This window comes from Melopsittacus undulatus, chromosome 5, assembly GCF_012275295.1.
Source record: "Melopsittacus undulatus isolate bMelUnd1 chromosome 5, bMelUnd1.mat.Z, whole genome shotgun sequence".
Classification (NCBI taxonomy): domain Eukaryota; kingdom Metazoa; phylum Chordata; class Aves; order Psittaciformes; family Psittaculidae; genus Melopsittacus; species Melopsittacus undulatus.
This window is the reverse complement of record NC_047531.1, coordinates 59,870,337-59,894,384: the sequence shown is the minus strand read 5'-3', so window position 1 is coordinate 59,894,384 and position 24,048 is coordinate 59,870,337. Positions and strand designations below refer to the sequence as shown.

Genomic DNA, 24,048 nt, shown 5'->3' with positions numbered 1-24,048 from the left:
GACTCCCGCCGGGTCCTAGCTCGGGCGCTCCCGTGCGTGGCCTCAGGGCACACCCCAACAGGCGAGAGAGGCGCGCGATCGGCCGTCTCCTCTCCCCTTCCGGCCACCGTAGCCGCCGGGGGACGAGGCGGCGCGCGGGGGCTCCTGGGTCAGGCTGTGAAGTTGGATCCGGCGCGGAAAGTCGGCCCGTGAGGGAGGGCGCTCATTGGCAGGGAGTGAGGCGGGCTCCGTCGGGAACCGGGAGCAAGAGGGCCTGAGCCAGTCGGGCTCGCAGGCGCCTGGTGCCGGGCCCGATCCCTACATCTGAGGAGGCGACGGGCCCTCAAGGGGCGTGGGCTGGGCTTGGTGTCCGTCCTGCCAGGTGGGCAACAGTGCTGCGGGACGGTGGGCGGGGAGAGCGGGGAACGGAGGGAGGCCCGCCGTGGGGCCCTCCTTGGCAGGAGCAGGGCCGGGGCCGGGTGGTGTCAATGCCGAGCGGCTCTGCTGCGGCCTCCGGGGCTGAAAGTGCTGAGCGGGGGGAGAAGCCTCATGCGAGGCTGGAGGAACAGCGAGGGAGCGGGGTGTAGCTCCGCGGGTTGATGTCTTGAGCAACGGCCGAGGGCGGGTGGTTGTGGGCGCTTGAGTTATCTCGCTAACATTGTCAGTGTTGTGTGCCATTCTCGGCAGCGAGAATTAGTGGCCTAAAGCTATATAGAAACGTCCCTGGAACTTTTGGCTGAAGGGTAGTAATGCTCTCAGGTGAAGGAGGGTCTTATCTTTTAGTTCTTATTTATTGCTAGTTTAAAATTACTCGGAGTAAGAAGCTGAGCATAAACTTTACAGACCTGGAATTTGCCACCCTAGCTTCTTAACTCTTAAAATGATGTCAGTCTAAACAAATAATAGTACGTTGATGATGATCCTTTTGTTTTATAACGTTGTGTAAGCCGCTTTGGAATGCGATTGCTGTGGCTCGTACTCTACTGTTAAAAGTTTGGTTTAAAGGATTCTCTGATGCCTTCTTCACAGTGTGGTGAGATGAACGCCGAAGTGAGTCTTTTAGGTCCGAGCTTCAGCCTTCCCCTGAACAGTCGGTTTAATTCTAGCTTGTGTATCTCCATCTACTGGTGGAAAATGAGGCTTTGAACGACTCAACGGCTTCGTGCCTGGCAGCTGTAAACTGAAGACAGCATCATTCAAGTCTCTTGGTTATGCCCCGAAGGGAATGGCTTTTCCTTTGTGAAAAGGAAAGCAGACATTTTTATTTTTTTTCAAGAATTCAAATAACTAGAGTGTGCAGTGTCTGCTGCTTTCAGCAGTATACTCAGCTGAACTGTATTAATAATGTAACTCCATATAAATGCCTGTGTTATCAAGAAAATAGTATTAGATGGTATAGATTAAAATATTTTTTTACTTCTGAAGTTGTTTGTTGCATATTTTACTTTATATACATATGCATTTAATTTTTTTTAATTTATTTTTGCAAATCCAGGTGCAGCCATGCAAGAAAGCATACGTTTTGCTTCATCAGGAGATGACATTAAAATTTGGGATTCCTTATCTTTAACTGTGGTGGAGCAGTTCAACCCACATACCCCCACACATCCAGTCAGCTCGCTGTGTTGGGCCAGCAATAGTATCCTTTACAGTTTGAACTGTAGTTTTGTGGGTGTTCTGCAAAATCGCAGTAATTTATTTATTTATTTATTACATTTGTTAAAAGTGTCTGCAAATCACAGGCCTGATGCAGTTTTGAAGTCTCATATTAAAAGATTTGTGTATATTGCCAAGAAAATTTTGTGGTTCTCTGTGTTGGAGTGATTTACAAAATCAGCTCATGCTGGTAAATGATTCTCAAGAAGTTTCTCTTCCGTTAGGAGGCTAACACTTTGTTAGTGATTATGATATACTTGAATTGCCTACCAACTAACTGTAAAGATTACTCGTTTGTTTCCTCAGTAGTTGATTACAATATTCACTTTCAGTGCAGTGCTTAATTTACTGACAAGGGTGAATAAAGCAATTGCTAGTGTAGTAAAATTCTGTTCATAGTGTAGAGAGGAAATTTGTAATGAAAGATTTTGTTTGTTTGTTTGTTCTTGAACAGCTTCTCATTAATTCTAATAGGTTTTGATAGCATATACTTACCATTTACTCTGTAGGCATTGGTTTTCTTTGTGCTGTTTATAGCATTTACAGAGGAAGCCCAAAGATGTTGGATGTGAAGGAAAACATTCATAGGATGGTGATGATTTATGCGTGAGAATGGATCTGGTCCACTCAAACCTTTCACCTCAGTCTTGGAGGCCCATTACAGGATGATGATAGGTGCCAGGTGAATATATGAGTAATGCAAATGGTGTACTGTCAGCTGAACAGCTTGTATGGCTGTCATAGGAAAAGGTGGTGATGTCTGATCTTGATGTAAAAGAAAGACAGGATGCTGGCACATAACAGTTAAGTCCTGCAAGTTACAAATATCTGTCCTCTAAGTCTGCAAGTAAGTGAATGGATGAGGAAAAAAGAACAATCAGAGCTCAAATGAATGTTCTGGTTATGGAGCTTGCGGAGAAATTGAAGGATAGAGGCAATACTTTATATATATATATATATATATGTATACTTATATGTGTTTAATAAACTTTAGCTATAGACAGTCTGTCTTGTTATCCTTTTTTCTGCCTAGTCTCTTCTTCATTCCCTAAAACTGAAACAAGGAAGTTTCTGACTCCGTATGCTTTTGAATGTTTGTTAATTTGTTAGGGGTAAAGCACTGATTTTGGTTCTGTATAATTCTGTAAGCTAAAACAGTGCCTTAAGGTGTTGAAAGCAATAGGAAGCACTAATCTGCCTGCTAGTTCTTTGTGTTAAATCTAGCCAATTAACCTGTATGTTCTTAAATAAGCAACTATAAAATCCCTATGGACATTGGCCTGGAGACATACAGGGAACAGATCTAAATGATTACTCGATTTGTTTGGTGTGGGTTCAGGGGCAGATTCCATGCTCTGCAGTTGAAGGCTTTTCTTACTACTTTGAGGTACTTGGTATCAGAAAAGGTTCTTTTGGGGGTTTTATTTTTCTTCTCTCAGTACAGAGGGAGACAAATTAACAAACAGCCATTGTAGTTTAGAAGCTATGTGGTTTGTCACAAACAGGATTGTTCCTTAAATCCGTACTCTGCCAGACATTCGTTTGGACTCTAATGATAAATGGGGCTCTTCCTTGGGGGTGGGAGGGAAACAAAAATGTAGGCTGGTTAAGCTGTCTTATGGTAAAGACCTCTTAAATAATGTCTGTCAAATATTTCACTCTGAAAGAAATTGCTCTACCTTGTACTGGGAAGTAAGGGCTGTAGTTAATGCAAGAGCTTCTTAATGAAAGCTTGGAAAATAGCCTTATGTTTCTATTTCTAGGTCCCTTCAAGGTGCAGTACCTTAGACTGTTTAGCCAATCTGTCTTCTGTTTAGTAAGGGAAACTTGCTGTTGCTTATATTAATCACCAGCATAACACAATTATGGTCCTTAACTTGTGACTAAGATAGATACCTGGCCACTGCTTCTGCTGCTGGTGATAAAATAGTTGTTTCAAGCTGTAAAAGCAAACTTGTTCCACTCTTTGAAATAGCTGAAGGAGTAAGTATGAGTTATACGGTTCCCTGTGTTTTTTTTTTTCCCCACTCCATCTTTTGTTCTGTTTGTATTTCATCTGTTCTGCCTATTGGGATCAATTTAATTTTAGTATTGTTAGAGTTATGACACATGTAAAAACATCTCCTTGTGTATAGTCAAATACATGTGAATGGGGGGTTGAACAATACAGTTGTACAATACGGTTGTACAATAGCATGTGATGCTTGTATGGCTTTATGCTAGGGGAATTGGCCTGTTGAGCTCCAGTGTACAAGTTGAGCTCCAGGACAAGGCAGTCAGTGGTCCAAACTTGATCTAATGTGTAGGTGACTGCAGAGCTCAAGTTTGAACTGCATTTTCCATCTTGAATTGTCACTATTACGTATGCCTGTGAATTGTACATTGAAAAACATGAGTCTATATAAGGTTGTTCTAAGGGTGTACATGTGCCAGCTTTTGGAAAGACATGAAATTCTGTTATGGTGAGGTTTTTTTCCCTGTTAAATGCAAGTGTGGCACTAAAAGTTCTTCAGAAAGGTGGACTTAGTTTTAGGAGAGTATCTTGACTGGTTACTTGATTGACTTGATAGTGCTCTAAACCATTCTCATTATTCTCTTTGGATAGCTATTCTAATGCTAATTAGGACTGGAAACTTTCTGAAAAGGTGTTCAAACCTGGCCTTAAGGTTGCTGAAGCATAGGCTTTCAAAAGTGGAGTGTTTGTCCTGGAGATTTCACTAAATCTGATCTGTTACTAATGGAATAATTTCCAATTTTTCCATGTCAATAATTAGATGGACTTGTGTTTTCTTCGTTCAAATCTCAGGAACTTAAAAGTGAATTTTCAACATGATAGAACTGCATAATAATTTGTCCTCTATCTAGGTCTATTGACATTTTTTCCAAAAGCTGGTACTTCAGCTATTTTAAAAAGAATCACTTTATCAAATTATGAGGTTTGCTGCTATAATATTCTCTGTAATGTTTAGGGAATATGAAGTACATGACTTAGACAACTTTTTGATTTTCTTTTAAGAAGGTGATTTTTTTACTTTTTTTCTTTTTTGAACATAGCATTTTCTTTTTAAAGACTCTGTACTGGGATAAAAGTCTTATGGTTGCACTTTAGGGGGCTGTAATTTAAAGGCAAAATGCATATTGATGGAAAAGGTGCTAAAAAATTGAAACAGGGAAGTAAGAGTTTATTAATTAATTTATTTAGATCTTAAGGTATATTAAACTTATGTCCAAACTGGACAGCATTTTAAATGCTTTTTGATGGGAAATGGCTGTAGTGTACTGATAGCACCGTTGATCAATGGGACTATTTGTGTTAATGGAGAAGAAAACACAAATCACTGTGCTTTTAGATAGGCTTGATAAACCCCTTAATTATCTTTAACATACTTTTTTTTTTCCCTTCTCTATCAGGCAAACCAGACATGTGTAAGCTTAAATACTAGTTCTTCATATGTTGTAAGTGGAGGTCTTGATAACACAGTTAATATCTGGGATCTGAAATCCAGAAAGGTTTACCGTAGCCTTAAGGTAAGTTTGGCTGAGGAAGCACTGTAGCTTTCATAACTTAAGGTTTTGCTGCCAGCTGTAAAAAAATATGTTTTCTCTAAGTCATGTATCTGGAGGATCAAGTTCATAGATGGGAGCAAGGACACATTAAATTCAATTTTTTTTTTTAAGTTCAATTTTGTGTTCTCAGAGAATCATAGAATGGTTTGGGTTGGAAGGGACCTTAAAGATCATCTAATTCCAAGCCCCCTGCCAAGGACCAGTAGACCAGGTTGGTTAAAGCCCCATCCAACCACAGCTTCTCTGAGCAACCTGTTTCAGTGCCTAGCCACTCTCACAATAAAGAATTTCTTCCTTATACCTAGCCTACATCTGTCCTGTTTAAGTTCTTTATGTACTGTAAATACTAATTTTAACAAGCATTCTTAACTTGATGTCTGCTGAGCACAATTCTATAATAATGTATGTTTAAATTTTAAGAATAGGCTTTTTATTTTTGGAATTTTGTATTGACGTTCTCTGATGGGTATCTTTTCCAAGGGCAGCATTTCAAGTAATTGCTGTTTCTGGTGTATCAAACCAGACAACACTTTTGTATTGGTAGAATACAGTAGTAGACCTAGTGTTATGCAAAACTTGGACATGGTTATCATCTTCTAACTGATCCAGTATGAATTCTTTAAAACCTTGTTATGATGCACAAAACTTAGGATGGTCTAGTATATTTCCATGGTGCCTTCAGTAGATGATTTGCTCTCCCTGTTTAAAGAGGCTATAATACTTTAGCTTTGATTTATTCTTTTTTTTTTTCCTGGACTTTCAAAGTTACAGTTTGAAACTAAGCTACTAATTAGCTAATACAATACTTTAAATATGTCCTCCTTTTTGGGCTAAAAGTACTTAACTGTCTTCCCGTCTATGTTGAGTAAACACGGTGTCATCATTGCAAATGACTATATTGAAAATCTTTTTGGTAAATACATGTGTTAATACTAAAAGGTGATGGAAAGGAAAGCTGGCAGTAGTACACCAGGTTAACAGAAAATTTGTTCAGATATCACTGGTTTCTGGAAGACTTTACTTTTATAATAACATTAATGATGTGTCATAAGTGTCTCTGTGGTTGTCCTGTTGAAGTATCACATATAATTACAGCATCATCTTTACTAACTTATTAAAACAATCTTCTGAAAACAAACAGTTGTTAAAATGTGATGATCTTCAGTACGTGCTGCTGCTGTTTCCTGGGATATTCCATAATAACTCTTAATCTTTTAAAATGTTACAGATTATCAGAAAAAAACAAACCATCAAGCTTGAAGTTTTTCTGCAAAAGCACAGATTAGGAAGAAATATGGTTATCCTGAATGTCTTTAACCATTTCCTTCTAACCGTGCTCCCCCACAGGACCATAAAGATGAAGTCACGTGTGTTACATATAACTGGAATGATAGCTACATTGCCTCTGGATCTTTGAGTGGTGAAATTATCCTACACAGTGTTGCCACAAATTTATCAAGTACTCCCTTTGGTTATGGCAGCCGTCAGGTAGGCTATCTGTATTAAGTTGTTTTCAGGTATGAAGCCTTAATTCACAGTTTTTAGAAACTGGAAGTACATATAAAGAGCTTTTGAGTTCTCTTAATCTATTTCCTTTTAATTTTCAAGAGTGCACTTACGGAAAGGAAAAACCAGACCATTGTGTGTATTCTAGTCTTCAATTATAGTCAACATTGGAATGCAAATTTCTCAAGTATCTTATATATAGGTTACAGCAAATTTTACTTTGTAGAAGAACAAACTTCTACTTATGTTAGAATGGAATGCAAAACAGTTGGCTTTACAAACCAAAGCAGGATTTCAGTGCACGACTTAATATATGTTGTTGCAAAGAACAGAGACCATATAGCTTGGGTTCTGACTTACCCAAGGTAATAAGATTTACAACTGAACAGAGCCATCTGTATAGTAGGATTGAATATAAGCCTGCATTTGGAAATAATAGATTAATTTAATTTGGAGATCAAAATGGCCCAGATGCTCAAAGAGAAAAGCAACGTTACCTACTTAGGTGTTTAGGTAAGATTTTGGATAAGTAATTTGAAGGAAAACTGAGCAAAAGATATACACAAAGCATGTGGACTACTTAAGGGCTTTGGTAGGGTTTTATACTGCAATTTCTTTCTGCAGGCTCAAAAGGTACTGGAGAATTATTGGATGTCATTAGGGGAATTCCCTTGATGTAACAGCACCTGCGGTAGTAAATGAGCTGTGTCGTCCCATCAGAAGTTCCAGTGTGTGTTCTTAGTTTGAATGTTGTCTTAGGCACAGCCAAATATTTATGTTCTAGGCATTCTTTTACTTTATTTATTTATTTATTTTTATTACCAAGTCATTTTTACGGAGGTAGGAGCTGCCTAGGGGATGCAGAAACATCGCTTTGGTGCTAAACCTGACCTTTAACGTTGCAGGGAATACTGAGGTTTTGACTTACTCATTTTCTGTTACTGCAACAGCTTTTTCAGTCCTCAATTACAGATAGAGTGCGAGTTAAATTTCTCTCCTGTCTAGCATTAACAGTATTAGCTTGGTGAAAAATCTCTTACAACTTCATAGCATCATGGGAATTGTAGTATACTTTCTGTTGAAAAATCTCTGTTAAATTCAAACTCTCTCTGCTCTTAGGTGCTGCAGTGTCTGATCCATCACCAGTCTCATATCGAAGCAAAATTGTACTTCATACTTGGTTTAATCTTAGAAATCCATCTGTGTAGTCAGTTCATTTTTCTGATTGGATTGTTACGATCTTATGAAATATGTGAAGAGTAGACAGGGGCTACAGGGAAATCCATGGTGGGATTACATGGCTGAGATGAGTATCCAGAGCAGGGCCTGTGCTGCTAGTTAATTGGAAAATTAAGAAATTCTTATGAGGATGATTTACATTAACCTGTTTGATATATTTGACTCTTTCCACCAAAAAGTGATTAGGAGTAAGTGATGCAATGAATAGCTATTTTGGTAGATGAGATCAAGAGGCCTGCTGCAAAGCTGAGTGACCTTTAAGATGGGTAAAGATATTTGAAGTTTTAAATCAACGTAATTGCAAGTACGGAGCTACTGTTCACTTCTGAAAGGGTCTATAACATTTTCTAAAGGGGGCGGTACTTTGATTGCAGTCTTCATTTAAAATGGAATTGAGCCGTAATTCCATAATGAGATGGCTACTTGGATGTCCCAGCTTATCAGCTTATTTTATATCCTAAAAATTATCTTTTTTCTTATGTGCAAAAAAAGCTTTATTTTTTGTTTGGGGGTTTAATTGGTGCTTGTAAAGAATTTCAGGGTTAATTGTGCACTGAAGCAAATATCTGAACACTAGTGTAATTCTGTAAGATTTAAAAAGCCTTTACTTGATTTATAGCTCAGGGGCCCAGTTTTCTATGAGTAATCTTGAATAGATACATAGTGTATTGTCCTGTTTGATCCTGGCACTAGCTGTCTGGTTTTGTAAGGGTCACCTCTCCCTAGTAACTTTTATTTACAATTGGGGAATGTGAGGTCAAACTAACCTTACCAAATTTAGCTTGTCTGTGTTTGATTCACCATGATGGGATGTAGTTTCCTTGCCAGTTAATTTTTGATCTTGGATAGACTCTAAAAGTAGTAGAATAGCCCAAGGTTGCAATGCTTTCTGTGACTTTAAACAATTTTCTTTTCATATGAGCATTGGCCTGTATTCTCCTAACTGATTTTGATTTAGAAACATCTTCGTGCTTTATTAGAGTTCTTGCACAGACCTGTTTGCAAATCCCATAATTTGTCTTTGCTGTTGGTATTTATTTAAACTACCAGATTGTTATCTGCTTGCTGATGTGAGGATGAATTAAGGTTTGTTTCGAAACATGTTTGCTCAAGTCTTCACTGCCTGGTGGTATTCTCCTAGCAACAGGATTTAGTTCAATTGTTTGAAGAGCTGGCTAATTCGTAATGAACTGTGATGAGTTTTGGTCACTCCATACAGTGAAATAGCTTTAAAAGTTGAAGACTATCAACTGTATTTACATCTGCTTTCTCACTTACAAGGCTCAGTAAGGTATAAAGGAGATTACCTTATTTAAATATAGTGTAGTTTCTTAATTAATGATGCTAGACCACTTGGTTTAGCTTTGGGGTTTTTGCTTGTTTCCCAGTGGTGAAAAAGTTCTCAGCAATGGGCCAGCTATTTTCTGAAATACACTGTTCTTCGTTTGGCTGTTTTGTTATGAAGCTTAAAGATAAAACTTCAAATTAATCGACTTGCTTTTGGGAGATGAAATGTTTTAGCTTTCAAGCTTTGGCTTTGTCAAGCAGCCTTTCAGAGATAAGGTTCTTTTATGCCTTCTTTCAGCTGTCAGGGCAGGAGTTTGAAACTTCAACATGTAGCATAGTCAGGGATGCATCTGACTGTCTCGTAAAAGTGTACTCAAATTTAAGCACCTCTGTTCCATGAGTCTGATCTAGAAATTGCATTGTTGCAAGTGAAGTTTGTTGCTAACCTAATTCAGTGAAAGTGAGGAGTGAATAGGAGCTTCCTCACATCTCCTTCATTGGCAGCCTGAAATTAAATTTCTAAGCTGCTCTGAGGAAATGCCGTGACTTCAATGGGAAGTGGGGAACAGAGGTAATATGGGGAAGGATGTATACGAAAGAGAATGGAGAACTTGCCTTGGGCCTGTGAGATTAAAAGGGGAAATGAGAAAAGGAAATGGGAGACTTGGCGGGATAATAAGGGAGGCTTGAGGAGAGCTGGAGAAAGTAATCTTGGTGGGCAGGAGGATGGAGGAGTGAGAAAATGGAACATGAGCAAATGCCAGAGGCAGTAAGGAAGGTATTTGGAGGTGAAGAACAGAGAAGTGTGAGAGACAGGCATGTTTGCCATGTAAATCATATACATAATTGAAGCTGTTATTCCTGAGTCACTCAGTATTTCCTTTTTTAATGTAAACAAACTGAAAATGCTAATAAAATTGTCTCCATGTCCAGTGGAGGACCATATTGATTATAGTCATCTTCTGTCTTATTTCACTATGCAGTTGAGGGTGCTGCTTTGTGGAGCAAATAGGCTTCCAGTGAGACATGCAAGTGCTATGTTGGAGGCATATGAACCAACACATCTCCATTAAAATGAAATTAAAGAGAGAAATAGAGTAAAATCCAGTACAGTGCATTGTGGTGTGGTGTATACTGGAATAATATAATGGCTTTCTGAGAGCATTTTCAGACAAATAAAATGTAACATCTTGCATCTGGCTGGACTTGAGTAGAGCCTTGATCCAGTGCCTTGTGAGAAGAAGAGGATATAGGTTAGAAAAGGATTGAGGAGGGGTAAGAAATAGGCTGTAAGAAAGAAGACAGTATATAATATTGAAAGAAGATATTTGTTCAGGTTAGCAGCAGCTAATCTTGTTTAATGTTTTCAGCAATGGTTATGACAGAGAGGTAGATCTCTGATGAGACACAGTTGGAAAATATTGTCTGTAAGAGAGGATTGTGTCAGTGGCCATAAAGCATTGAAATAATATACATGGGAACAACTATCACAGTATAAAAGTTGAAACGTCACCATTGAGGCTATTCTTATTAGACTAGGATTTGAAAAGTCCCAAGAGAAAGAAGGGCTCAGGCTGCTTGATCATAAAATGGCAGTAAGCAACCAGAACAGACTGAATCACAACTAAGAAAATACAAGGTAGGATATGTTGGGATAGGTATTTACAGTACAAAATGGAGAAAGTGTTACTGCCTTTGCTAAGGCAATAGCAAAATATTTTGAGGATCATACAAGATTTTGGTTGCAAGAAAGGTACAAACTGTGAGAGCTGCAAAGAGACTGATGGTACTGCAAAACAGTCTTTGGAGGCTGTGTCTTGCATATTGCATATAGTGGAATAAAGCCTGAAAGAAGGTGAGGTGTCAATGTTTATTAAAACAGGAAAAAGCAGCACTGGGGAGTTTGGAAGCGATTTGAGTGTAAGATCATTACTGTCACAGGAGTGAATTGGTGCAAATGGGTCATAAATAAAATTAATCTGGAAATTAAGTATTGTAAGTTAGTATTAGGGCAGTGAGTTTCTGAAACATCCTCTGAACCAATATGGTGTAAACAAAATGCTTGCCTGCTTCTGAAAGGCAAGGTAAGGTCCTGAATTATGTGGTTCTGGGATAGCAAGGCTGCATGTGATAAGACATGCAAAAATCTGTTCTTCCACATGATCTACATGCGTAACTCTGGAGTCTGCCTTATTTAATTGGCTTATATCAAGTACTTAAAATCAGTGGAAGGGAATTAAGTTTAACATTCTTGGCAGGAGACTGATCAGTAAAATAATGTAGCTTTTCACTTCTGTAATTTTAGATGTGGTGTGGGTTATTTTGTAGTGTGTGTGATGGCATGATACTTGATGAAAAATCAAGAAACTTTTCTAGAAGTTTGTGATTTTGGGTTTTTTTTAACCATGTCATTCGTTTTGCTGATCAGCTCGTATGGTACCCCATACTGGTACAAGGGAAAAAAAATATTTGCCCCTCTAACAGCAAAACCAGTATAGTAATGAAAAATTATTTTTTTTAAAACACATTTTTATTTTCATTCTAATCTACTTTAAGTTAATGTAACATCTGTATTTCTAATGGGTTTGTGTGTTTAGAAAATAATCTAGTATGGTGTTAATAGTGTTCTTACACTTCATTTTTTTATGTCTGTTTTACAGCCTGTTCGACACTTGAAGTATTCATCCTTTAAGAAATCCTTGCTGGGCAGTGTTTCTGACAGTGGAAATGTAACTCTATGGGATGTAAATAGCCAGAACCCGTATCATAATTTTGAAAATACTCATAAAGCACCAGCTTCAGAAATCTGCTTTTCTCCAGTCAATAAGCTGCTGCTTGTAACTGTAGGTTTGGATAAAAGAATTATTCTCTATGACACTTCAAGTAAAAAGTGAGTATTTTAAAGACCTTTGATCTTAGAAGGATCCTTATTTGTTTTTTGTGAAATGAAAAGGCATGCTGAACTATGAAATGAAACATTTAATTCAGACCATATTCAGAATGGTTGAAGTGGTTGTCATACTGCTACTGGTGAACTTGTCCCATAGTCCATTTTGCTTTTTTATTTAAAAACCAAACAGACAACCCCCCCAAATAAACAACTAAAAAAATCCCAAGGCATGTGGCAACTAATTCAGGTGCTACATGCAAGTGACCACTCTGCAGTGCTTGTGTGGGGGCTTTTCTTATTGATATGGAGCAATTAGCTTCTATAAGGGGTAGTACAGCTTGTGAGGACCTTCATGCCCTTGAGCTTAGTTTGTCTGCTTTTCTGCTTCAAGATAGAAGACACAACTGTGGTGCACAGAGCTGCTGAGATAGCAATCCTTAAATATTATAGAATCATAGAATGGTTTGGTTTGGAAGGGACATTAAAGATAATCTAGTTCCAGCCCCCCTGGCATGAGCAAGGACAACTTCAACTAGACAAGGTTGCTGAAAAGCCCTGTCCAGTCTGTTCTTGAACACGTTCAGGGATGGGCAGCCTCTTTCTTGGGCAACCTGTTCCAATGTCTCACCACTCTCACAGTGAATAATTATTCCCTTAAATATGATATTTATAGATAATTGGTTTGAAAAGAAGGAAGCGTGAGGCATAGGTGATGGGACTGTGTAATAAGAGGGTAGGACAAGGGGCTTCATGGTTCTGGTGTGAGCTGTGCTTTCACTGCGGCTGAATAAAAGCAGGAGTCCGGCTCCTAGACAAACTCCGACCTGAAGTTGCTCCTGGAGTTGTGAGAAGGTTAGAGAATACAGGCTTGGGAAGCTACAGGATGTACATGGTATGATTGCTCCTTAAAATTATGACAGTAAATCGTGTTGGTGTCAGCTGCTGTTATGAAGACAGTTTGATCCTGTCCTAGTGGAATTTTGGGGGGGTACATGCAGTCTTTAGTTCGTTAAGCAGGAGTGTGTAGTATAAGCCTAATCCACTGTTCTGTAAGGTATTTCTCTGAATTTACTTGGCATTAGAAAAGTGGAACTACTGACCTGTAGCTGAATTATGAACAATTTTATTGTATTTTTAGATACTCTGTTTTGAAGTCTAACTTTTGAACTCTAAAAGCTTCTTTATCCTGTCCTTTTTCCTATTTGAAGGTTACTGACAACAATAGTAGCTGATTTTCCTCTGACAACAGTAGACTTCATGCCTGATGGTACTACTTTGGCTATAGGATGTTCCAGGGGAAAAATCTGGCAGTATGACTTAAGACAAGTGACATCACCAGTGAAAACAGTTGTTGCTCACAAAGGCTGTGTGAAATGCATACGTCTTCAGTTCAGTAGCACTTTTTCCAAGGTAAAAACCTTTCATTTTTATTGGTCAGTATGTAGATTAATGAAAGTTAAGCATAAGTTTAAATTCTAAAAGAAAATATTAGCATTCCATTTGTAAGCGTTAATGATGCCAGCAAAAGTGATTCACACCAACACAGAAATTGTAAACTGCTTGGTCTTCAGTGCCATTTTAAATTTTTTTTTGATTTGGAATTCCCCCCACCCCACTCTGTTTTCACTGAGTGAAACTTTAGTCTTGAATTTGCTAGTGTGAATATGCTGCCATTGCAGATTGGTTTGTGACATCTTAGACATTTATAGGCAGTAGTAGAAAAGTCTATGGTGGCCCTTCCACTTATGAGGAAGACATGCAGCTCCCTGTCTTCAGGTATTTTGCATGGTTTTATATATGGTCTTTTGCAGGCATAATTACATAGTAAAGTTGATTAAATAATAGAGAAGGCTTAAGAGGTTCTTCTAAGACTTATTAGGCTCTACTGTAGCCAGAAATCCCACTGCCCATTCAGTGGAGACAGGGAAAACCTTTGAAGGGGGTTCTTTACTTCTCTTCTAGCACACTTACTGCTAGTGGTTGACTGTTTGTCCTGGGTTCAGCCATACCAGTTATTTTTCTTTTTCTTAGTAGCTGGTGCATTGTTGCATTTTCGACTTTAGTTTGAGAACAGTGCTGATAACACGCAGATGTTTTTAGTTGTTGCTCAGTAATGCTTACCCTAATCAAGGACTTTTCAGTCTCATGCTCTGCCAGCAAGGAGGGGCACAAGTATCTGGGAGGAAGCAGAGAGATCCAAACTAGGCAAAGGGGTATTCCATACCATAGCACATCATGCCGAGTATATAAACTGGGGGGAGTTACCCAGAAGGCCCAGATTGCTGCTCAGGTCAGGCTGGGTATCTGTCGATGGGTGGTGAGCAATTGTGTTGTGCATAACTTCTTTATTGTTTGTTTTTTTCTTTTTCCCCTCTTAGTTTTATATTCTCTCCCATTGTTATTTCCCTTACCAGTATTATTATTGCTGGTGGTAGTAGTAGTTTTGTATTATACCTTGATTACTGGTATCAACCCATGAGATTTACGTTCTTTCGATTCTCCTCCCCATCCTGTTGGGAGCAGTGGGAGAAGGAGGGGGGTGAGCAAGCTGCTGCATGGTTTTGAGTTACCAGCTGGGCTTAAACCACAACACTATTCCTCTGCAATTTAAAGCCCTTACTAATGTAATCTGTTTTTTTTTTGTTGTTGTTGTTGGGGGTTTTTTTGGGTTTTGTTGTTGTGGTTTTGGTTTTTTTTTTTACCTCTTATCCCTAAACCTATGATCAAAATTGCACATGCCAGGACACTGCATTGTTATGTTAAGTTCTGTTGCTGTTCTTTTGCAGGTCCACACAGTATTCAAGTAGTAATACAGATATTTCCCATGTTCTTTGAAATTACATTAAGATACTTTTTTAAATATTTGTAAAGGCATATCTCCTGGGCAACCTTTGAAACTTGAACTGAGGGCTGGGTTTGGGTTTTTTTAGTATTTTGAAGGAGAAATACTCACTTATATTTTTACTTTTAGCTGAAGCAATAATAACTTCTTTTTGTTGTATTTTTTTCAGTCTAACCTTACGAGTTCTTCAATTAAACCTGTATCCAAAAAAGCAGAAGTCAAAGGTGGTAGTAATCTTGGAGGAGTTCAAAATACTGATATTAAAAACATTGCCTCTCAGGCGTCAGCAACAGTTTCATCTGTGACACTGCCAAAAGAGAATAAGGGAGGAGAGATTTTTCAGGAGAAAACAGGTAGTGTCCTCTTCCTGCTCTTATAATAATATTAGGCATAATGTAGAAGATAGAAGGAGTATTTTGTACCTTGACCATTACAGTATACAAATTTCATTGAGGGAAGGGCATTTGTTTGAAGGAACTGCATGTGCATGCACGTGCATCTGCACCTTTTTTTTTGTCTCTCCTGCTGGGTTAGACAGACTATGAGACTGTGGGAAGTGAACTGGGAGCTACTTCAAGCTTGAGACATGTGAAGTCTAGAATTCTGCACTTGAAGTACAAGTACATATTTGAAGGAGAAAACTATGGTAATATTGTGGGGCTCTTTTGCATTCTGACTTCCTGTAGATTTTGTTTACGTACATGATGTATTTTTTGATGTACTTTTTTGTATGGAATGCAGAGCTAATGAATTGTAATTCTGTTAATAAGCAGGAGTAACAGGCCTTATCTAAAAATGTCAACCAAACAAAGCACAGGGAAAAAGAAACCTAGTCTAAAAATCCAAGTGAGAAATGAACTGTATTTTTGTGTGAGGCATGACTCCAGTATCACATGGTAGGAAAGATGTTAAATATAGTTGCAAGTATGATTAGTTGTATAACCGTACTTGCTATTTATGCTTCTGAAATTAACAAGTTCTTTACTAGAATTCTGAACATTATTCTAAATTTCTGCCACTGTGTGAAATGTATTCTTAAAATTTTATTGAATTCAGGAGTTCTGAATTCAATTCTGGTCATATCAGTTACGCGGTTAGTTTGATTATGGGAAAAAGAAAATCTTCAAACCATTTTAATGCAACAACACTTTTTCCCTCTGCTTTTTAAATAAGGAGAAATACATTTAGCAACAGTAACTAGGCAATAAGCCACTGCAGTCCATAGAGACTTGTATTAATGACTTCCCTTGTGTATGCAGTGAGGTACAAAGTGAAGTAGAATGCTTCCTATGTATACAAGAAGTGTTACTAATCAACATTACTGAATGGTGTGTAAAATCTGATTTCTGTTAAAATATATGTTTTATTATCTTTCTTCAAAGATGTAATAGCCATTACCCCTTAGCAGGACCATGCATAATATATGAATATTTTAAGAAAATAAAGGCTCAGCAAGTAAAGCAGCTATTTTTCATTGAACTGAGTGTTCACTAGAAGTAAAGACTTCTATGTACTTCAGAAGATGGAGTCTTTATACTTAAAAATGGTAATGGATGAGGGATCACAAACTGTATTTGTTCTGTGGAAGCTCTTCTAGAACCTGATTATGGGCTTTAACTTTGGATAAATAAGGGACATTCAGTTAAGCAATTTGACAACATATTTAAAACAAAAAAAAACCCAGCTCTTCAGACAGCTGTAAAATACCTGTGATAAAAAGCCCGAGACTATTTTTAAGTACAAAAGTATAAATGATGTCAGAATGTGATGAGAAGTTTGGAGGTACTTTGAGTTGGCTTCCCATAAACTTCTATTTAACAGCCATCCCCTGGTTTAAGCACTTACTATGTTTAGATTTACTGGGTAAAAATATGCAAAAGACATTTTTGCCCTATTTTATATTATGCTTTTTCCATGTAGGTCCTCTGTAGATGTTGGCACAGGTTGATACCACACTTCTAGTTTAACTTCCTATTTAATTTGCACTAACAAGTGCAGTCCTACATCAGAACTGGCATATATGAAGGTGTGGAAAATGCGACATATTAATGCATTTAAAAATGAAACCTTAAACCTGACTCAGGTTCCAGTTTATGTGACTGCTTGGACATGCTTAATTGTAGTCATCCACAGTCACATTTTGATCACTTGAAAAAGTAGTATGGAGAAGTATACATACACCTATGCTACCTCTCTACGTACATAGAAAGGTTTTATGAACAATGGCTTGTTAATTTATTTTATTTAATTTATTAATTTATTTTATTAAAGTAGGCACAAAATATGTACACGTATGTACAGGTGATTTATTTACAGGACACTTATTTATGTATTGCATAGCACAAATGCTCTTTGCCCAGTTCTTATCTTATACAAGCAAAATCTAGGCACTTTTTGATTTAGCATTTTGGTGATGGCAGCATAGCTGCTTGCTTACAGTTCTGATCTGGTTTCCAAACATACTAAATTGTGAAAGTTATTTAGATGGTTATCTTAGCAGTTCAGTTCACTTCTCCATGTATTCCTCATGTAAAAACTATAGTTTGAATAATTATTCAGCTTATTTTTGGACCTTAGATACGCTTCCATTCTTCAGATGACTGTCCCTTCTACTGTGCATAGAAAAGCTAACTTTTTATTCCTTTCCTAATTGAGTCAGGAATGGGTCTTGAGGGTGGATGGGGAAAGGTCTAGGAACATGTTTCTTTTGTCTACAACTGTAACCTTATGCCAATTTGCTAGTGTTAGATATAAGCAGAGAATATCATAACATCAGGTAAACTTTAAAATAGATGTTTCGTAGAATTCCCCTTTAGAATGCTTAACAGCCCCAGTGAAGCAAATTTCTTGTAGAATAAATTTAAATTTTGGTAATCTGATTGTGGTTACCTTCTTAGCAGAAGGTTCATTTGCCAGTTTCCATTTCACCTGATAGTCCATAAATTTGCTGCATCCGTCATGTAGATTTATCTGAAAATGAGTATTATTCAGTTTGGCAACTCTCCCTCTTAAAGAGGACAGGAATGTGACTATCTTATTTCTGTTAGTAAGTATCATAACTTTTAGTTATGTTCATCTTGGTTCTCAGCCCAAATGAGGAAGTTAAAGTTGACCCTCTAACTGGAATCTGTAGAAGGTTCTAATGTGCTTTTTGCACTTACCAGGCATTGTGATTGCTGTGAGATTGGTTAGGGATAACTTGTGTTATTTTTGGCAAATACCAATTACTAACTGACTATTGCTGTCCTTTTAAGGCTTTCCCCATAGTTGCAGCTTGGATGTTATTCCATCTAAAGAAACAGATCATGGGAAAAGTGCTGATAATATTACCGTGAGTCGAAGTAGTTTAGGAGATGTGTTTTCCCCAATCAGAGATGGTGAGTTGTTAATACTGAAATTTGTAAAGCATCATTCATCTACATATATCATGACATTTTGATGTTTGTGTTACTGGCCACTGTACCTATTTGGTATATTGATTTGGCTTTGATTATGAACTCAATGCAATGATGTGAATATTGGTGTAGGCTTCGTTTAATAAACAATTTGTGTTCTGATATTTTCTAGATATTATTGCAAACAAAGTAAATGAAGATCCTCAAGGAAAAAGAGATGGTAAATACAGTTTCAATACATTTTTCTTTGATAATGATAGGCCTTTGAAGGCATGTGCTAGTTCTTACATGCTAATTTTGTTCTGCCATTGAAAATAAGCAGTCAATGAAAGCAGACTGAAAAAATCGAACTTTTCTGTAAATTGTCTAACACAGTGAAGTGCTAAGACACAACATGTTAATAGGAAATTAAGAGTACAGTCCTAAAGTGCTTCTGGTTTTCCTTTATGCAATATAATGATATATAGAGGCTTTTCTTGATTTATTAATTTCCTACAGATAGTGACAGCATAAGTTGGATTTAAGAATTTAGTTTCTGTGGGGTGCATTTTGGGTGCTTTTATTGTTTTTTGTGTGGGTGTGCAGGTGTTTTAATTGTGGGATTGATTTAGCTGTGTTTGGTTTTTTCACCTGTGCGTTTCACCATTCCTTCTTAATTTTAGGTGTGGATTTTCAGTCCTACATTTTGGGTGTGGATTTTTTCCCACATCTCACCACTGCCTTTCCGGTCAAAAGAAACCCTGTGGGCAGTAGTGCACAAGGAATACGGTCCAGCCCATTGCATGCACTTCTAGGGTCTACAATTAAAGAAGAAGAAGAACATCCAGAGGGAGACACAAAGAAAACAAGTCTTGGAAAACAAGAATCTAAAGAACTCTTAAAGCAGGTATTTTATTTTAATGCCTATATATGATCTTTTTAGAAACTTCACAGAATACTATGACTTGAAGGAAAATTCTGTAATAGTGTCCCATCTAATCTTGTTTTGTGACTCTGTTTACACTAGTGACAGATCTGTAAAATGTTGTGCAGTTTGAGTGTGTTGGTCTTCAGCAGTGGAAGATAAAATATATGCTTCTCTTAAATAAGCTTGGGTTACAAGAGCTTATATGAAACAAAACTGGGCTAGCCTGAAGAATATTTTTGTTTTTCTAGAAAATCATAGAACGATTTTGTTGGCAGGGGCCTTAAAGCTCATCTAGTTCTAACCCCCTGCCACAGGCAGGGAGACCTACTAGAGCAGATTGCTCAAAGCCCCATGCAATCTGGCCTTGAAAACTGCCAGGGATGGGGCAGGCACAACTTCCCTGGGCAACCTGTGCCAGTGTCCCACCACCCTCATAGTGAAGAATTTTTTCCCTATATCTAATCTAAATCTACCCTCTTTCAGTTTAAAGCCATTTCACCTTGTAAAAAGTCCCCCTCTAGATTTCTTGTAGACCAAGAAGGTCTTGTAGGTCAAGAATGACCACTAGTTGGTTGCACCAGTATGATTGTTGTATATAAGGTCAGTTCCACCCTCTTTTTTTCCCTATCTGCATCTAAGATATCTTTGATACACTTCTGCAGAGACCCTACCTTCTTTTGTATCACTTTTGAGAAATCTGAGTTGGCTGGGAATGATGTTTATAATATCTCCACAGAATGGTTGATATGAAAATTAAGAAGCCCCTGCCTTTTGTGCTCTTTTCTGTCTGCTTGCACTTGAGGCAATTTTAAATATTTTAGCAATCTATTTTTAAGATGTCTAGCTAGAAAACGGAAAGCATGTATTTGTGAGTTCATAAAAACATTTGCAAGTGCATTTCTGAAAACAAAGTCTTTAAGTGCAATCAGGTAATTGTAATAAGTAGAGTTAGTATTTTTTTATTGTTGCTCTTATTTTTAGGGTCAGCTTTCACAATCGAGTTCATCAAGTGCAGAATCTGTAACTTTAAGTCTTCCACCATTATTCACTGCTGTAAAGACTTCTGAAACAAATGAGAGACTAGCGAAGAATATTCAGGCCCATCCTGCATATGATCTACCAGTAAATGGTACTACCTCAACAAGTAAGTTGATCGTTTTGATCATAAACTGATACGAAACCTGATAAAATGGTCTTGCTGCTTCTTTAAATCCAGTTAGACCTTCTATAATATCTGTAGTTGCCTCTGAAAAGACAGTCTAAATCTATTTTCTTTTTTTTTTTACTAAGTAATATTTGAGATAAAATAGTTGCAAGCCTCAAGACAAATAAAAAATCTTGTACTCCATTACACTGATTTTTTGTTTGTTTGTTTTAAACATTATTTATTTATGTTTAATTGTGAAGGTCCAAAGATAACATCATCAGTTGCTGCTGGAATTGCAAGTTCATTGTCAGAAAAAATAGTAGAAAATATTGGGAGCAGCAGACCAAATGCACCTCTGACATCATTCCAAATAAACTTCATTCAGAATATGATACAAGAAACAATGGATGACCTCAGGTACTGGTATTCATGCAGTATATTTTTGTTTTCAGTGGCATGCTTTCTTTGTAAGATATTTGAGCATCTGCTTTAAGAAATTTCTACTTGCGTTAGAAAATGAAACCATTAATAGCCCTAATCTCAGAAATCTAGCTTTGTTGACTGTTTAACTGCTGTCTCCAAAGGCCATTAATGCATGGCTTTGCTAACATGTTTTCAGAATGAGTGTCTGAATATTTGGGCGGTAAATTTATCTGCATAACAAGGCCATTACTGCCTTCATGAAACCTCATGCTGATTTCTTTCCTTCTCCACTCATACCTGGTCCCAGCAGGAGAAAGGTCTTAAATTTGACACTGTGAAGAGTTTGATCTAGGCAGTTGACTTGTATTGGCTATGATTGTTGTTAGCTTGGCATGTAAAAGGTGTGTATTTTTACTGGTGAAGTTTTACATTCAACAGTGTCTGTGCGCTAAGTGATGGTGTCAGATTACTTGGTGTTTGTAGATACCTAACTAACATTCCACTTGTCATGAAAGAAGTCAAATTAGCATGGATTTAGAGTGGAGTTTGAAGCAGGTGGAGCTGTTGAGGGAGTTGTACCTAGGGGATCATTGGCTACCATATGTTTTAAGGTGAAGTATGTTGGCTGAAATGATGGAGGGGAAAAGGACTGCTGTCTTGATGACAAAAAGCAATGCAAATCTAGCTTAGTAGGTCTGTGTGCTATGGCTGTTCTGTGTCTGCCAACAGAAAAATACATTGAACGCTTTTAAGTATCTTGAAATAAGAATTAGTATAGTAAAAATTCCCCTGTGCTGACCTTTTACAATTCTTCCCCCAGAGAAGCATGCCATCGAGATATTGTGAATTTGCAAGTGGAGATGATCAAGCAATTCCATGTGCAGTTGGTATGTATAAACAGCATGATGGGAAATACATTCTGTTTTCATTTTAGTAATACCAAGGCATGCCAGCTTCTCAAAACTGAAAATCAGTTTTGCTTATTACAAACAAGAAAGGGAGGATTGGATGTGAAGGAGGGAGAAACTGTGAACTGGAATCTGTTAAACTGTTTTATGCTTGATAAAATAAAGGGAGCATCTGCATTGGGTAGTTACCATTAATTCCATACTTCAGGAGTTATAAAAAGACAAAAGGGAGACAAATTCAGCTGTCATTTTGAAAGGACTAAGGGCTGGAGTAAGGAAGAGGGATGGAATTCAAGTAGAAAGCTTACTTATAGGTACTGCATTGCATACTGAACTATGTTCTTTACTTTCACCTTTTTATGATTCTTTGTTCTTTTGATCTGCGTTACAAAGACCTTGTCTGGGTACTGAACATTTTAATGGAATCTCTATTAGTAGATTCTCATCCAGAAGTGCAAAATATCCTTTGATAAAATATTCACTAATATATAAATGATCAAAATACTGTATGTCAGTATGAAAAAGATAATCTTACTTTTCTTAGCAAAATTTTTAAAGAACAGTGTTATCTACGCTATTTAATTTTCAAAAGGGATATGAAAATGGGTAGGGTAAAACTGGAATAATTAATTTTATAGCTACTGATTGGGACTTTTTTCTTTTCTCTAGAATGAAATGCATGCTTTACTTGAAAGATACTCTGTAAATGAAAGCTTAGTAGCTGAAATCGAGAGACTGCGAGAGGAAAACAGAAGACTGAGGACTCATTTCTGAAAGACTTACACTGCTAATTTTATTAGCATGAACTCACTACAGGTGGTGCGTTGCTTATGACAGATCATCCATCATCACTGAAGTATTGTATGAAGACCTGCTATTATTTTGAACATGAGTCTTTTTTCTAAATAAATGGTGCAAGATACTACATGTAATTATAAAAATTGTAACTGATAAACGCTAAAAAGAATGTTTGCATACTCATGCTAACCACCTTGAAATACAGCCTTCTAACAGAAAAACTGAAAGGATAAGTACATTATCAGAATTCTAGCAATATGTGAAGTGCCTTTTTACAAACAAAATCAAACCAGGACGGGTACCTTTTCTGTAAGAATTTTTGGCTATACCTACTTTTCTAGCTGCTTCTTTATTTTACTGCTGTCAGAAACAATCACTGTAGTTTGCCTTTCAGATACTTTTCTTGGAGAAAAGGGGGAGAGAAAGCTCATCTTCTGCGTGATATGGAGCCTTGTTTGTAAGGAGCTGGAAAGTACATTATTTGGTTAACTTTATGCAACTGGCAACTTTTATCCTGAGTAAAACTAAAGCTTGAAAATATTCCCAGATTCAGTGCTATGATCTTTCTTATTATATTCATATGACTGAAATTTGTGCATGTCTGGTGTAAACTTTATTGTTGCAAATACGGCTTTCACTACACACTGAGATTTTTGTTACAGCTTTAGCAATGAAACTAGAATTCTTTTTATTTACATTTATTTGTCATAGCTTGTCCAATCTGACTGCAGCTATAGACTTCCTCATGTAAGTATACTCAGACATTAATAATATATCATTGTGTAGATACAGTCTTTCAGTTTCTGACTTGAGCATCTTTTGGGCCCTCTCCTGCTTCCTTTTTATTCATAGTGGACAACACAATATTGAGCAGTTGTGTTGCAGTTTTGCCTCTAGTCGGTTTAGCATAATTGTAGTCTTTTTGTGATAGCTGCATACCAAATCTAACCAGTATCTCAGTTGTATGATTAACATAACAAACCTTAAGGAGAAGTCATTACTTCAGTAGCATAATGGTATCATACTTGTGTGTAAACAGCTCTGAAATGAAGCTCAGTATGAAGTTCTTAATTTGCTGAAGTTCATGGGAGGTTTTGCTTGGCTTTTTTGTGCCAAGAGCTTAAATTAAAACTTCATTAAAAACTTCTCTGAGCGACTCCTACAAGTACTTCTTGCCATTTAAATTGTTCTGGAGGCTTCTGAGTTTTCACGATATTTTGTTTTCTTTTCACACAATCAAAACTCAGAACCAGGAAAGTCTGAGAACATGGTGAGTTAATTACAACACCTAGTGCTTAAGTCCATGATGGCACTCTTCTACTAAATGAGAAAGCCATAACATATAGTGTAACTTATTTTTATATATTGTAAAACTTAAAAAACCCAAACCCTGTGTATACTTTTCCTCTATTTTTAACTTTTTCTAAAAAAGAGACTATTCTTTTTTTCATGTCATTTAATGACAAATACAATCTTGTAGCAAAATGAGAGTGTTCAAGTAGCC

General features: G+C 37.3%; 1 protein-coding gene across 1 annotated transcript; it reads left to right on the top strand.

The window, feature by feature from the left end:
- Positions 1-149: 149 nt before the first annotated feature.
- On the top strand, positions 150-23,084 carry NEDD1 (NEDD1 gamma-tubulin ring complex targeting factor). Its single transcript, XM_031043729.2, has 15 exons — positions 150-361; positions 1,475-1,618; positions 3,524-3,618; positions 5,047-5,163; positions 6,550-6,690; positions 11,895-12,124; positions 13,333-13,534; positions 15,136-15,319; positions 18,221-18,343; positions 18,534-18,581; positions 19,024-19,247; positions 20,250-20,412; positions 20,676-20,832; positions 21,659-21,725; positions 22,416-23,084. The coding sequence occupies exons 2-15, from the start codon at positions 1,483-1,485 to the stop codon at positions 22,518-22,520; spliced, it is 1,992 nt and encodes a 663-aa protein (XP_030899589.1). The 5' UTR covers positions 150-361; positions 1,475-1,482; the 3' UTR covers positions 22,521-23,084.
- The last annotated feature ends 964 nt before the right edge of the window (positions 23,085-24,048 follow it).